This window comes from Notolepis coatsorum, assembly GCF_963971535.1.
Source record: "Notolepis coatsorum genome assembly, chromosome: 6".
Taxonomy (NCBI): Eukaryota; Metazoa; Chordata; class Actinopteri; order Aulopiformes; family Paralepididae; genus Notolepis; species Notolepis coatsorum.
This window is the reverse complement of record NC_140170.1, coordinates 158,466,178-158,482,766: the sequence shown is the minus strand read 5'-3', so window position 1 is coordinate 158,482,766 and position 16,589 is coordinate 158,466,178. Positions and strand designations below refer to the sequence as shown.

Below are 16,589 nucleotides of genomic sequence, written 5' to 3'. Positions count from 1 at the left end.
ATTTTACTGCCGATATCGGCCGATAATATCGGTCGGCCGATAATATCGGACATCCCTAGAAACAACAGATGACTCACTTCAGTGAGGGTGTCACGATCAGGGCTCGGGCCTTCCTCTGCCCTCATCCTGCCGTGCCCATATATGGGCAGCTTCCTGCTGGAGCGTTCCCACGCTGCCAGATGAACATCAATCAGCGCGGCTGTGAGGGATTCCCTCATCATGCAGCCACTGTTACGATTCTGGTTCTTGACTACGGTCGGGAACCTCCCACCTTCTCTGTCATCTGTCACTTGATTACTGTCACTTGTTTTCCCTGTCATTTAGTGCTGTCAATTAGGGGTTGGCTTCTGATTGGCTGTCACGGGTGTGTGTGTGGAATGTTGGTATTTGGTGGCTATATAACATTCCTTTCCTCTGCTTGTCATTTGTCAGGTCTTCACTATAGGCGTTCGGAGATAACGCGGGCGGTTCCAGTTCTGGACCACCACTAAGCTCCATTACCTAATTCTCTCGTTCCCTTGCCTTGGCATAGTATCCTAGTATTACTCTTTGTGTTCTTTACTATTAAAGTCGAACCTGTTCAAGAGTATACCTTCTTCGTCTCTGTGATTGCCTACAACAATTGGAACTCACCTACCTCCATTCTGACAGAAGACCTGACCATCAGAGTTCCATGGAGGCAATCATGGAGATGCTCCGGGCACAGAAGAGTGCACAGGAGCGCATGGAGGAACACCAACATCTGGTCAGCGCCGAGTTGGTTCGGCTGGGCGGGATCGTCAGCGCGTCGCATGAGACGGCGCAGTCGGCGCTCATCACAGCCCAGCAGGCACAAGTCGAGGTCGCAGGGGTAAGGACGACGGTGGGTGAGACGGCGGCAGGAGAGGCGGCGTTCAACACCACGTTCAACACAGAGGAGAGTCGGGGAGCTCTTGGGCACCAGGATCGGAACCAGGAGCCACGGCTACCCGCACCAGGCCGCTACGCGGGAGCACCGGAGGGATGCAGGGAGTTCATCACCCAGTGCTCACTCGTGTTCCAGCTGCAGCCACGCTCATTCCCCTCTTCCAGAGCACAAGTCGCATATATTATCACCCTCCTCACTGGTCAAGCACTCTCCTGGGCTACGGCCGAATTAGAGAGCGGTTCGCCTCTCTGCGACTGTGTGGACGACTTCACCAGGGAGTTGAGAAGGGTATTCGACACTTCCCGAGTACTCTCGGTCTTCGAGGCCGGTGGGCGGCTTCTCGCTTGCCGGCAGGGCTCCCGCACGGTCTCAGAATACGCCATCAAATTTCTGATCGTGGCTCGGGAGGCGGCTTGGCCGGAAATTCCTTGTGTGGTCCTATTTCTCAAGGGACTCTCCGCACGGATGCGAGACGAGTTCTCCGTGCGTGAGATCCCTGAGCAGCTGGAAACGCTCATCAACACCACCATACGGATGGACAACCGACATCGGGAGAGAGAGAGGGAGCGTGAAGATACTACCCAGGTACGTGTCCTTTCTCCTCCCGTTGTTGACATCTTCTCACATTACACGAGTGGGCCACTGGGTGATGAATCCATGCAGCTTGGGGCGCTGTCGCTCTCAGACGACGAGCGGCGGCGCTTCATCGAGGAGCGACGCTGCTTCCGGTGCGGCTGCACCGGTCATCGTTTCGGCAGCTGTCGGGAACAGGCTGGCTCAACTCGGCGCCAGTCGGGAAGGGGAGGTGCTCCGCCGGGCCTCGAGAGGGCGCCAGCAGGTGGGCTCACCCCAGCACTACCATCTGACTCACGTACATTTCTGGAGGTGGCGGTTAACTGTGGGGGTAACGTTAGGGGAACGAAGGCTCTCATTGACTCAGGGGCGGCGGGCAATTTCATTCACTTGGGGTTGGTGAGAGAATGGGGAATTCCGGTAGAAGAGTTGGGGGTTCCCATTCCTGTCTACGCCCTGGACGGTCAGCCCCTGGGCAGTGGGAGCGTCACACAACGTACTGTTCCTATGCACATCCGGGTGGCGGGTGGGGGGTGGGAGTGGGTTCAATTATTTGTTATTGTCTCCCCCTATTCTGTTATGGTGTTGGGTCATCCCTGGTTGTCTTCATGTGTACGGAATATTAATTGGAGCACGGGCAAGCTCTCAACGGAGGTCGACGTGAAGTCGGTCGTCGGCGAGAGTTTGTCCACTCCCTTGTCTCCCTTCCCCTCTTCTCTTTTTTCTCCTTCTTCTCTCTCCAGGGTGGTGGGGAGCGTCGCAGATTCTGTTCCACCCTCTAATCCCGATTTGATAGGGGTTCCTGAGATCTATTGGGACCTGACGGACGTTTTTAGCAAGACGCGTGCTAAAGCACTACCGCCTCATAGATCATACGACTGTCCCATTAATCTTCTACCCGGTACCTCCCCGCCTCGCGGGCAAATGTTCTCTCTCTCACGCCCCGAGACCTTGGCCATGAACACCTACATTGAGGAGGCATTGCTTGCGGGGCACATACGTCCTTCCACATCCCCGGCCGGCGCTGGTTTCTTCTTTGTTGACAAAAAAGATGGGGATCAGCGCCCGTGCATTGATTATAGGGTATTGAATGACGTTTCCATCAAGACCGATATCCTTTACCGCTCATGGACACGGCCTTTGAGTGCTTACAGGGGGCACAGGTCTTTTCTAAACGTGACTTATGTAATGCATACAATCTGGTCAGGATTAGAGAAGGAGACGAGTGGAAGACTGCATTTAATACACCCAATGGTCACTATGAGTATTTGGTCATGCCCTTTGGTTTGGCTAATGCTCCGGCAGTCTTCCAAGCCCTGGTTAACGAGGTGCTGCGAGACTTGATTGGGGTGTCGGTGTTTGTTTACCTAGATGATATCCTAATTTTTTCTCGCGATATGGTGCAACACCAACTGCATGTTCGGGAGGTGCTAGACCGTCTCCTCAAGCATCAACTATTCGTTAAGGGTGAGAAGTGTGTGTTTCACACTGATACCGTTTCCTTCCTGGGCTTTGTGTTGACAAAGGGTGATCTACGCATGGATTCAGCCAAGGTGAGTGCAGTCTTGGACTGGCCACGGCCTTCGTCGCTCAAGGGGTTACAACGGTTTTTGGGCTTTGCACATTTTTACAGGCGCTTTATTCGCAACTTTAGCGCCTTAGCCAATTTGTTAACAGCTCTCACTAAGGCCTCTCTCCCTGGCTTTGAATGGTCGCCTAGGGCAGAGTCGGCCTTCTGCGATCTCAAGCGTCGGTTTACATCCACTCCTGTATTGATCCGCCACGATGCAGAGGTTCCGTTCATTGTGGAGGTGGATGCCTCTGACATCGCTGTGGGCGGGGGTGCTCTCTCAGAGGTGCTTAAAGGATGGGAAAGTGCACCCGTGTGCTTTTTTTTCTCGCCGTCTGTCATCAGCCGAGCGCAACTACGACGTGTGTAATCGGGAGTTGTTGGCTATCAAATTGGCACTGGAGGAATGGAGACATTGGTTGGAGGGGGCGGCACATCCTTTCATTGTTTGGACCGATCATAAGAACTTGGCTTACATCCAAGGGGCTAAACGCCTTAACGCTCGCCAGGCCAGGTGGGCGTTATTCTTCACACGATTTCGATTTACCATCTCCTATAGACCCGGGTCCAAGAATATCAAACCCGACGCGTTATCGCGCCAGTTTGATCTTCCTGGCCGGGAGGAGCAGCCCCATCCCATTATTCCACCGGCCTTGATTTTGGCACCCGTGTCTTGGGGCATAGATAAGGTGGTAAGGTCGGCGCTGACGCGGGAGCCCGATCCTGGCGGGGGCCCTCCGGGGCGGTCGTATGTGCCCAAGGCGGCACGCTCACGTTTGCTGCAGTGGGCACATGCCTCATCCCTCACCAGCCACCCTGGGGCCACCAGGACCCTGGAATTTATCCGTAGGAGGTTCTGGTGGCCGACAGTGGAGGGGGATACGCGTTCCTTTGTGGCGGCCTGCCCGATGTGCGCGAGCAGTAAGACCTCTCGCCGTGCACCGGCAGGTCTCCTCCGGCCACTTCCTATTCCTAAACGGCCCTGGTCGCACATATCCCTGGACTTTATTTCTGGCCTCCCCCTTTCGGACGGGTTCACCGCCATTTTGGTGGTGGTGGACCGGTTCTCTAAGGCGGCTCATTTTGTTCCTCTCCCCAAGCTTCCATCGGCCCGAGAGACTGCTGATCTGGTGATACAGCATGTCTTTCGGGTCCACGGGCTTCCGGTGGATATCGTGTCGGACCGGGGTCCTCAGTTCGCTTCCAGGTTCTGGAAGGCGCTTGCCGCCGGTCTCGGCGCCTCTGTCAGCCTTTCGTCTGGGTTTCATCCGCAGTCGAACGGGCAGACGGAGCGCGTCAACCAGGACCTGGAGGGGGTCTTGAGATGTTATGTTGCCGGTTGCCCGGCAACGTGGAGTAGGAGGTTGGCATGGGCTGAGTACGCGCATAATACCCTCCTCTCCTCTACCGGTATGTCTCCCTTTCAGTGTCAGTATGGTTTTCAACCTCCTTTGTTTCCCGAGCAGGAGCAGGAGGCGGAGGTGCCCTCGGCCCAGGCACATGTGGCTCGCTGCCGCAGGACGTGGAAGCGGGTCCGGGCGGCGCTGCAGAAGGTTTCGGTTAGTACCCAGCGGCAGGCTAACCGCAAGCGTCGTCCGGCTCCGGTTTACCGTCCTGGGCAGCGGGTTTGGCTTTCCACCCGGGATCTCCCTCTCCGGGTGGAATCCAGGAAGCTGGCTCCTCGCTTTATAGGACCCTTTAAGGTGGTACGTCGGGTGAATCCTGTGGCTTACAGGCTACGGCTTCCGAGTTCTATGAGGGTTCATCCGACGTTTCATGTGTCCCTGTTGAAGCCGTTCCTCTCATCGCCCTTGGCCCCGCCACTGCCTACGGTTCCTCCGCCTCGGTTTATGGGTGGTCAGCCCATTTACACGGTGCAGAGGATACTGGGTTGTAGGCGGAGGGGTAGGGGGTTTCAGTTCTTGGTGGATTGGCAGGGGTACGGGATAGAAGAGCGTTCTTGGGTGCCTCAAAGGGATATATTAGATCCCAGCCTGATCGATGATTTCCGGCGGCTGAATCCCGAGGCCCCCAGGTGAACGTCTGGTGCCGCTCGTCGGGGGAGGGTACTGTTACGATTCTGGTTCTTGACTACGGTCGGGAACCTCCCACCTTCTCTGTCATCTGTCACTTGATTACTGTCACTTGTTTTCCCTGTCATTTAGTGCTGTCAATTAGGGGTTGGCTTCTGATTGGCTGTCACGGGTGTGTGTGGAATGTTGGTATTTGGTGGCTATATAACATTCCTTTCCTCTGCTTGTCATTTGTCAGGTCTTCATTATAGGCGTTCGGAGATAACGCAGGCGGTTCCAGTTCTGGACCACCACTAAGCTCCATTACCTAATTCTCTCGTTCCCTTGCCTTGGCATAGTATCCTAGTATTACTCTTTGTGTTCTTTACTAGTCGAACCTGTTCAAGAGTATACCTTCTCCGTCTCTGTGATTGCCTACAACAATTGGAACTCACCTACCTCCATTCTGACAAGCCCCTATATCACCTGGCAGATCCTGTCGTCCCTCGTCGCAGTGTTAAACTGCCTACCTAGGTACGACCCTTCAGTCCGAAGACCTGCTAGACACTCTCATGTTATTATTCCCTGTTCTAACCTCCCTCTCTTGTGCCCAAGGACCTCCGTTCCAGTGTGCCCGTCTGGACCCCTGGAGCTTGACTACGGAGTTCCTGCTCTCACCTCCGACACAGCCGGTGTCTACGTTCTCCCGCACAGCACAAGGAGTGCATCTGCTTAAAGACCATTCTCCCGCACTGCACAAGGAGTGCACCTGCTTAAAGAACATTCTCTCATACTGCACAAGGAATGCACCAGTACTAACCCCAAGAACATTCATCCCTGTCTGTTGTACATTTCTGAATGTGATTTGTCTGCTTGGGGGGAACAATTAAAATACCCTAAACCGCTCCATTCTCTCCTCCTGTTGTTTGCTATTGGGCTCCGCAAAACCCCTACCCTCACAGAGGGACAATATTGTGAGATGAGAATTCGAAGAATGTGCCAAAATGAGAATTAGAGATATAAGTCCACATAGCTAGAAAACAATGCTAAACACTGGAAAAGGCCATTTATAAGATAGTTCCCCTTTAGTAACTACAGAATGTTAACTTTCAAAAGAAACCAGGCTCATGCATGTGCTATAAGTATAAAGTATAAAGCTAAGCTTTGCAAAAAAAGTATATAGTCCTCAAAAACAAAAATGGCCCAGTTTGGGGGGTGATGCTTAACACATTCAGGGCCATTGGGACCCGTCTAATCCCACTTTTTCTCCTCTTTTTCTATTTGTCTCCCATCCCAATTTCGCTGTGCCAATTCTCCCCTCCTCTGTCTTGAACGTTGCTCGCATATGCCCCCCACTGGCCGGTTGTAGGGAGGATAGAAGCCTTGCATCACGTGTCCCCTCCGATACATGAGGAGGCAGCCTGTCACATCTTTTCACCTGCCAGCGCGGACTCTCATTGGCGAGGTGTAACGCGTGGGAGGCTCACACTACCCCCGCCATTTCCTGTCTCTGCTGTTCAGGCGTCCCCCAACCGACCTGTAGGAGTCGCTGTCCACAACGTCTAGATGACCACCCATCGACTTCCACCCGCTAACTCTGCCAATTGAGTTAGTATGACGGCCGGAGGCAACGCCGACAGCCGGATTCAAACCCGGTGTCTCTTGCGTTGGTGATGAGCGCAATGTCCGCTGCGCCACCCAGCCACCTTGTAGAGCTAAATCTATATTTTGTATTATTGCTATGTGTCCATTGTCATTGTCAATTGACAGTATAAACCTTCCCTTCAATATGCCATAAAGAATAATTTTTTTCATCAATACGTTCCCGTTTTATAGCGTCGTGAATATGAACTATATACCGCAATGGTCTGGGGTAATTCCTGCAAAGCTAGTTATAGGGCGCTAAGCTAATAACGTTAAATCGATTGGCATTTCGGCCCTACACAAGCTAGAGTTAAAAATAAAAATGCATATGATCGGTATCATGTTCCACCATGAATGCATGAAAGGGGGGGGGGGGGGCGGGGGAAGTTGTTTCTGATGATTGATTACCAATAACGGCATTCGTTATTGCAACATCATACGCTGACCGGGTGGATGGCTATGAGAACAAGGCCTAATCAGACTGAAATTGACGTCAAATCGCTCTTACCTGTGGCCGGTTGGATTCCAAAAATAATTTCCCAGTTATTTGATCGCCATCTGGTAGATCGATATGTCCATTGGCTGATGCTATATTCCTTTACTGCATACTGAATTCGGCGTCGCAAAAAGTATTCCAGGCGATCTAGTGAAGCCATAGCTTTTTAGGCTAACAGAAAAGCTAACCCGGAGCAAAAAAAAAGTGACACCCGGTCTGCAACAGGGGAAACTGCATTATCGAGACAGCGCCAATAACAGGATCTGGCCGGTACTGCACTTTCGGAGTCCCGATATGCCGTTTCCAGCCAAAATACAGCTCTGTGACATTGAGTAGGATATTAAAATGGAATAAAAGCAAAACCGAGTTACGTGGTTGGCCTTCAAAGGATGGCGCCCAATCACGTATATATACGTGGTTGGCCGCGAATCGGTTAAGAAGTTAAAGATTAGGGTGATTATTAACATTTATAATCATCCCGGTCCTGAAGAACTCCATCAGCTGCCTGAACGACTACCGTCCAGTCGCACTCACCTCCCTACCCATGAAGGTCTTTGAAACAACACTCAAGCCGCACATCATCTCTAGCCTCCCACCCGGACTAGATGAGCCGGAGGATGCCATCGCCACAACTCTCCACTCTACCCTGTCCCATCTGGAGAGAGGCGGGGGCTACGCATGGCTGCTCTTCGTGGACTTCAGCTCGGCATTTAATACCATCCTGCCTGACAGACTAGTGCCCAAACGCCTAGATCTTGGACTAAACCACCCCCTCTGCATAATGATAGGAAAACATACCTGCCCTCCATCGTCATGGGAAATGTAAGATCACTGGTCAACAAGACAGAAGAACTTTCGGCCCTGGTAAAAATCCAAGTGGAATACAGAGTCCAGCTTGCATGGAAATATCCCAGACTGCGGTCAGTGCGGTGGAACTGCATGGCTTCCATGATGCGATCATGCGAGCCGACAGAAACAAAGCCAGCGCCGCGGTAAGTGGAAAGGTGCCCAGACTAACAGACTCAAGTTCAGTTCTGTATCGTATCGCTCTCGCTCGGCATCGCTCTCTGCACTATCTCGCATATGTGCACGCGCACTGAATAAAGACCACAATGTACCTTTAATCCCAATATTCGTCTGACCACACCCCTATCAGCTTACCCATATAAGCAGGGGTGGGGCCACCCACTCGCCTCCTTCTCGCTTTCACCACAAGGAAGAAGTGCCTCGGTAGATCCCCACACTTGACACCATGTTGGAAAGGATTAGGAGCAGCTTTGGGAAACAAGGATACGTTGACATCATATCTTTATTTTCTCTCTCACTATTTTCGAGAAAATACGGCGATATTGTCTTCGTACTGGAGTGTCTGGAAGATGTTGATCATTCTAAAAATCCTCCACCGGTTTTCGTATTGGAAGCACGCCGCTGCATGCTTCTCAACTGCAGTTCCTTGCTGTGTTTGTTGGGGTGAAACCTGTCAGGCCACAGCTGAACTGTCGGACATGCCGCTGTTGTGAGAAGCGGTGCGTTCCAGGTTGGGTGAGTAGTGTTTTGCTGGCAGGCTCCACTTGTCTGTTAGTGCTATGGGGGCTACTTGACAATGTTTATGGAAACCGGCCCCAGGCTAGGGTCCTTTGTTCAGCCACCTAGGCGACAGAAGGCCTTGGTCTGAAGACCAATATAGTTTTAACTAGTGGGCCGTGACCATTAACACTGGTGATCCCTGTGTGTTCTGGACGAGTGGATTCTCTCTGTCACCGTGTTAAGGCCCCATCTTTCATATCCAAATGAGAGTATTCCTTCACGAGGGGATATGTGCATGGATGTGCGATAGCGGCAGATCCGTGTTCAAGTCAGCTACACAGGCCAGTTGGTATTGTGCTGATTCCGTCGGGTGTTGGTAAAATCACCGTTGTGAAGCGGTGTTGACATCTTGTTTTCTCTTTTCTCTTAAAAAGTGAGGAGAGGTTCAGAACGGCGGCCTGTCTGGGTGAGTGTTATGTCATTGTTTACATGTTCAGGTGATAGCTGCTTAGCTTACGGTTAGCCAGTCAGCTGTTAACTGCTGCGTTAGCCTGCTGGGATCGCTGCATGGCCTGTTTAGTGGGCCTACTGTTAGCCAGTCAGCTGTTAGCTGCGGTGCTAGAATGTCGCGATCGCTAGGTAACGTTAGCTTGCTGCTATAGGCCATGGCCTGGCGCGGGGTAGCTTTGGCTTCTCGCGCGCCGCCGTGAGCTCGCTTCTGGTCGCGTGCGCCGTTAGCTCGGCGTCTCGCGAGCAGGAGCAGTAGCGCCCGAACGGTTGGAGCGGCCGTTAGCTTGATGCTTTTCTGTTGAACGTGCTTTGATTTTAACATGTTTTACACTCTTGACTACGACGTCATCCTTGACAGGGGATGTTTCGTCGACCCTGCCCTGAGCCAGGACGGCAAGATTGCATCAACAAAGAGGACTGTAGTGCGGGTTGGAGCGGCGACGCTGCCCAGTTCGAACAACACAGGAGCGGCTGTGTTCCTACGGTGTCTGTGACTGCACTTCGCTGATCTGCGTTCCGGGTAGGAACAGGTTTGACCAGACCTTATAACACGTCTTCTGGTTTTACTTTTCTAAATGTATTGTGAATAACGATGTTTTTCCCAAAACGTGTGTTGCTGCAATGCATTTAGGATACGTTGCGGGTTATGTGTGAGCTGTTTTTGTCACTGGCAGTTAGCTTCTCCGTGCAAATCGGGATGTAATGATCTGGTTGTTGTGTGAGAAACATCATGGTGTTTATATGTACCGTGTACTCACAACTAAGGTAACTAACCTATGAAGCTATGCTTGGTGACAAGTGAGTAAAAGAATGTTCTTTTCTCAGCCTGTGATGACAATGAACAGTGTGTTCACATATTAACAGGTTTTCCTGTTTTAACTGGCCGTATTGAGGGTAAAATAAGAGGATTGTGTTTCCCCCCGGTTCCCTGGGGACTTTTTTCATCCTCCTATCAGACATGTTTGTGCACTAATTGTGTCTTTTGTGTGGTAGGGATGCGATGTAACCCTTAGCTTGATTGCTGAGGTTGTGCTAAAACTGCTGGAGAAACTTTATTTTCCTAAAAGAAAATGGTTTGGTCGCTGTCGTGTGTGCTTAGCAAGGCCTGTGGCCGATACTAATCGAGAATGATGTATTCTCTCATTGTGAAAAACGGCGTTCCTCTGTTGAGTGTTTTTGCCATTTTTTGTAGGTGATGATGGGTTGTGTGTGTCATGTGACCTACAACTGGGTTGGACTGGCCACAGAAGCACATGTGTATGTTGGACCGGGGCTCTTAGAGCCCTCTCTATTCTGTGTTTTTCCTTAGTAAAAATCAGGTAGCAGGTTAGCTCATGCGCTGTGTGGAGCTGTCAAACGCTTCATAGAGCTGACTATGACTGTGTCATATTCTCTTTTTGTCATTACATCGTATCATGGGTGTGGGGTCGTAAAGGGGTGAACTGGTAACCTTTCCTCTCCCCCTTGTTTCTGTCGGTCAGGGGTACACCCCCTGTCCTTCAAGGTTCCCGTCACGTGGCGGTTCGGCACGTTACGGGGGGGGGGGGGGGGAGTTTCCTGGTCCCACGGCCTGGTATATTGGGCGTGTGCACCGCAGGAATTCCCCCGCCATAGAGTACGTCACCGTGCGCGTCTCTGTTGGTAGGACTTCCGTGTGCTGTTCAGGTCCATGTGATGGATCTGTTTCAGGGGGGTGGTCAGGGCTCCTCCTCACCAAGCGCCTATTCGGGCCTTCTGTGAGTTCGGACTCCTTCTTCCATGTGAGGGAGCCTCCATCAGAGTACAGAGCCTTCCTCCTCAGATTGTCAAAGTGAGTGGACCCTCTAGAAGGGTCCTGTTCTATTGTATATGTATTCGATTCAATTCGATTATTGAGTGTGTATGGGTTCAGTGCCTCTTCCCCGGAGAGCCCTAAAACCAATTTTTTACATGGCTCAAGGTGCAATATATTCTTTTCAATCTGTACAGCTCGCGTGGGAAGTCTCTCTGGGGATCCCCGTCTCCTTCCTATGGGAGGGTGGTGTGATGTAAAAATGTGAACATTTTTTACCCCGGCTGTGTAGACTGGGATACATACTGTTGATGCTTCCTTCTTTTCTATTCCAGAAGTGTTGGAGTTAGGGAGTGTCACACCCCTCTTGTCGTTCCCCTGGGCGCCTTGGGGATTCAATGACAGGTCTAAATAGCCTGTTCATTGATGGGGGTGTGTCCCGACGCACGTATAGTGCTAGCTCGCTGTAAACAGGCGATTGACTGGCACGCCTTGGTTGCTTGTGGTTGAAACAGCGTTTTTATAAAGCAACTGAGATGGAGGTTTTTCCTCTTCCGACGACCAAATCCCACGACCTGGGTTGGTTTTTCGACGGATTCTCGTTCATGTCTGGGGGATGATGACGGAATGGATCTGAACATATGTAGAGGGGTCTCACGCCCTTGGGGTGGGCCACCAGGCGTGGTTCGCCCAAACGTCTGGGTGGCGCCTTCTTTTCATGTTAAGATTGACACGCATATCTGCCCTTCTCCTGGAGTAGGCATGTCGGCGTGGTTAGGGCACGGGACTGGTTCTGGTCACGCTGGTCCAGATCAGTTGAACCCGTTGTCCGCCGGGGATGCAGATCTGCTGTTCTGGTACCCTGAGGGACTTGGGCTTTTTTCAGGGGGAAAAATGCCAGGTCGGTCTGGGTGTCACAGGGTTAAGCGCTATGGAGACCCTGGTTGGGTACGTTTTTACTCAGCACTGTCGTAATGGCTTACAGCCATGCCATTCTGTACACGCTCGATCTCGTCGGATCTCGGCCGCTACACAGGTTGGTCCTGGTTAGTACTTGGTTGGGAGACCGCCTGGGAATACCAAGTACGGTGTGCTTAGGGGCTGGTTCTCCATTCTTTTTCGCTCCTCTCTCACGCATGGCGGAGAGGGGCCTGTTGGGGTGGTCTTTGACCTCCTCTGGTGACCCTGTGCTTCCCGTATCGCCAGGCCCGGTCCGAGGTAATGTTCGTCGACCCGTAGGCCTGGGTTAACCCTTTTTTGAAAACTGAGACACTTGTACTGCGGTATAGCCGGTGTATACCAGCAGGTGTGTTTTGGAGTTTTTCCTTGAGGGGTTATAGGAACAACCACCGCATTGGGTAACGCCAAGGTGGTTGATTCCCTGGTGTGTTGGAGCAGTGTCAACTCTCGGGTTCACCGGTTGAGGGTGCCCCTGCACGTTCATGACGTCTGCCAATCGTGTCAGCCTTCTCTGCCTCAACCCCTCTGGGTGGGGGTTTTTAAATGGAGGCTTGGTCATGCAACAACGCCAGCATACGCCCCTTCCGCCGGGGCGGCTGTGTTCAGCTGTCCCCTCTGGCGCCTGTCTCGTCCGCAGACTCCAGGCTAGGGTTAACAGCCTGTTGCCTGGTTTTTCCCCGGTGCGCTGCCTGCTTCCGTTGAAACCTTTTTTGTGTGCTTACGGCCATGCTGACTGCCTGTTCTGCAGGGTCAGTGTGCCAGGCGGTGTACTATTGGGGGGACAGGGCCCGCTCGGCTTACGGCCATACCAACCTGAACACGCCCGATCTCGTCCGATCTCGGGAGCTAAGCAGGTTCTGGCCTGGTTAGTACTTGGATGGGATTCCGCCTGGGAATACCAGGTGCAGTAACTGGGGGGCCTTTGTCCGAATACGCTGGCGATGTGGGGGGCGGGGCACTACGTGCCCACCTGGTGGGGTCTTGATGCTGGCATCATGGACTTCTCCGGGCCCCCATTCTAGGGAGTCCAGTCCTTTTGGTGGGTCTGGGTCTTCCTTCGTGCTCCGCTGCTACGGCCTTGCCACGGGGTTGGGTTTGCCCTTGACCCCGTGATTCTGGGGGCAGTAACGAGGTTGTTCCTCCGTTCGTTCCCGGGTGGCATGCAGGTTGTGCGTGTGTGTAGTCGTGGGGTCAAGCCACGGTCTGCTCACCCTGTGCGTTGAGTTGCTTGAGTGCCTCTTCGCACGGTCGGGTCCGTCGCCCTCCCGTGAAGCCCCTAATAGGGGGGGTGCCCGCCATTAGGGTGGGTCGGGGGGGCTCGGCCCTCCCTGTTCTGATGGTTTGTGGGGGGCTGTCAGCGGGGTGTATTTGTCGGCCGTTGGCTCTCGCTCGGCCTCCCTTGTGCAGAGAGCGATGCCGAGCGAGAGCGATACGATACAGAACGTTAGGTTTGACTATAACCAAGTTCTGTTAGTATAGCGACGCTCGGCATCCGACGCCGCTGCAGCCTTTGACCTCGCCTTGTGGCGAAAGCTTGGGAAGGAGGCGAGTGGGTGGCCCCACCCCTGCTTATATGGGTAAGCTGATAGGGGTGTGGTCAGACGAATATTGGGATTAAAGGTACATTGTGGTCTTTATTCAGTGCGCGTGCACATATGCGAGATAGTGCAGAGAGCGATGCCGAGCGTCGCTATACTAACAGAACTTGGTTATAGTCATAACCTAACGTTTTTATCCCAGGGCCATAAGTGCACTAAACTCAGCTAAAATTTAAAGCAACAATCTCCCCTGCACCCCCCCCCCCCCCCCCCCCCCAGGCACACACACACGACACCAAGGGAATAGTGCAATTTATTTAATTTATACCCCCCCTGTTTATGTCTATTATGTCTCACTCTTGTTTTTGTTATTTTAAGACTGTCTTTTAGGACTGTGTTGTTATTATTTAGGACTGTGTGACTGTTAGCACCTAGGGCTGCATTTAAAATTTTGTTGTACCATTCTTGTATGACAATAAAGATCATTCATTCATTCATTTATCTGGATATTGTTGAGCAATTGTTGAAGTAGTGTTCAGTTACGCTAGTGCTCCTCTTTTCTGGTATAGGGGTGCTTGACTCTGGACAGGGATGTTTTAATTGAGCAGTGCCAGAAGCAATTACCTGCGACATCCTTCAGCTTATTGACTGCAGGTGCTTCCAGGAGTCTGATTTGTTCCTTCAACATCAATTCAAAGGTCTTGTAGCTGACGAACCCTGGCAGCTCTTTTCCTCTGTATTGCTTCTCGTAGTCGGCCACCTCCTGTTCAATCTTCTTGTTGACTGAAATATTTGGAAACACAGTTGGAATCAGTGAATCCCCCCCCTTTTTTGTGCCTTTTTACCCTTTTATCCCATCCCCCAATTTAGTCCTTATGCCAATTCCCTTCCTGATTGTTGCGCTGCCCTACTGTCGGTCTGGGGAGGGTGTAGGCTGCCCTGTCTATCTGGGGAGGGTGTAGACTAACATTACTACCCTACTGTCTATCTGGGGAGGGTGTAGACTACCCTACTGTCAGTCTGGGGAGGTTGTAGTGTAGACTACCATATGCTGCCCTACTGTCAGTCTGGGGAGGGTGCAGACTACCACATGCTGCCCTACTGTCGGTCTGGGGAGGGTGTAGAGTACCACATGCCTCCTCTGATACATGTGGAGACTTTTCACCTGACGGCTAGGAGTTTCACAGGGAGAACGTAACTTGTGCAGAGGTTCAGGATAACTCCCTCAGATCCCCTCCCTGCTGAACAGGTGACCCGACCGACCAGTAGGAGCAACGACACCACCCAGCCTATATATATAAATAAAATGATGTATAGGCTATATATAGTGTATCATAGTAACAAATAAATAATTATAGAAATTCATAATAAGTTACTTTGATGGCCCCTCAACATATAAATACATTGTAATTAGTGGTGGGCACTGATGTGATATATTGATGTTGATTGACACAGCCAATATCGATATGACTATGGGTATCAAAATATATCAAATTAACCTGATGACGCATATTTGCGAAATGCGTTCTCCTTACATAGTGTGGAACTAATGGAATAAAGATGTATCATTGAAGTAAGTAAGTCTGTCTTTCTTTGCAAAAGCAAAACAAAGCTACGGACTCCCCTCTCCTCTGATAACTCTCCATAGTGAACCTGTAGGGAGCGTACGGAGGTTGGAGTTAGGTGTGAAAGGCATTTAAACTGGTAGCCAGAGCAATACCTCATATCCATCACCCAGATCTTTGACCATAATGATTGTGCCGGTAAAGGACTTAACCCCCAACTGCTCCAGTGGAGCTGTTCTGTGATGCCTGTATGATATTTAAGGTCCTGTAGGGCCTAAGCACCGCCCCCATTAAATTAACATATTCGATGGTTAGCCAACCAACCAAGGCCACCAGGGCCTCTGCTAGAGGGGACTGCGTGATCCCCTACAGGCTGTGATCCCCTACAGGCTGTGATCCCTATAGGCACAACAAGCCATTCGGACAAGTGACCACGTCTGGTTTGGTCGGGTCCTGAACGGACCAGTCACTGCTGATGGCGAAAATTATTGACCACCTTTGTAGCCAATTAAATTCTGGAGCCAACGCTATCACATGCAGGGGCTTATTGCAACGAGAAATGGGTAGAAGAAGCCAGGGAAGCGGATGGCCATTTTGGATAATCATGCCAAATTAACGCCGGTACACACATTACAAAAACCTTTGTAAAACACAAATTTTCAGTGGGATTGTTATCAACTTTGGACCTGTACTAGATAAGACTTCAGGCTATGGAACCATTATGTTTTCCAGCTCCTACCTCTCAGCTGGAACTTAAAAACAGGCACCTGGCAACAAGTAAACAGAAATGTGAGTACACAAAACCTCTACTTCAGTGTGTTCAGAGTGATTCTTTGTTGTGGAAGAAAGATCAGAATGTTTCCTTTCAAAAGAGACTCATGCATGTGCTATAAGTATAAAGTATAATAAATCACAAATTACTTTGGGTATGCAATCGTCAGGCGTGCATATGTGGTTAAGGGACAACAGATGGAAACTAGCCGTGGCTATAATCTGGCTTGTTTACAAGCTTTATTTTGCAATATATTGTTGTAATGCATTGGAGTTTTGTTCATTAACTTGCACTGTCCCTTCAAAAATAAACACATTAAATAAAATCAACAGCTTTCAGAGTGAGTCAGGCCTTTGTTGAAAAAGAGTGTGGTCAGTCAACCCTTCTTGGCTATATAAGGTTTTTAAAGAAATTGGGTGTAGCCCTTCACTATGATTGTCTAGGGGACGTCACCAGCTTTTAGGACGGTTGAACAGAAATCGTAACAACAACATGCAACCAATTTACACAGTTCCATAATTATGACGCACTTACAGTTGTTCCCAGAGCGGTCGAGGTGGGCATTCCATTTCCCAAACTCATCCCTGAGGGTACTGAAGATGTTGAGTTTGTCTCCGCATTTCAGCTCGTCCCCTGTTGTCAGATTCATAGCATCGTGGTTGAACGCTGTCACCTTCTAAAGGATAGCAAGTTGAAGAAGATGAGTGCTGCCATGTTTTTGTATTTTTTTTGTTATTTCTTTGC

At 51.1% G+C, this 16,589-nt stretch overlaps 1 protein-coding gene across 2 annotated transcripts in view; it reads right to left on the bottom strand.

Moving 5' to 3' along the window:
- LOC311229990 (interferon-induced GTP-binding protein Mx-like) overlaps window positions 1–16,589 on the bottom strand; it is a 103,174-nt gene that overhangs the window by 15,632 nt on the left and 70,953 nt on the right. Inside the window, exons 10-11 of one of the 2 annotated variants that reach the window (XM_084316115.1) lie at window positions 16,380–16,518; window positions 14,133–14,291 (exon numbers count right to left, since the gene is read on the bottom strand). In XM_084316115.1, the coding sequence (XP_084172241.1) occupies window positions 14,133–14,291; window positions 16,380–16,518 (298 nt within the window). Of the gene's footprint in view, window positions 1–14,132; window positions 14,292–16,379; window positions 16,522–16,589 lie in introns of both variants that reach the window. The other variant, XM_084316114.1, reaches the window with a different exon arrangement.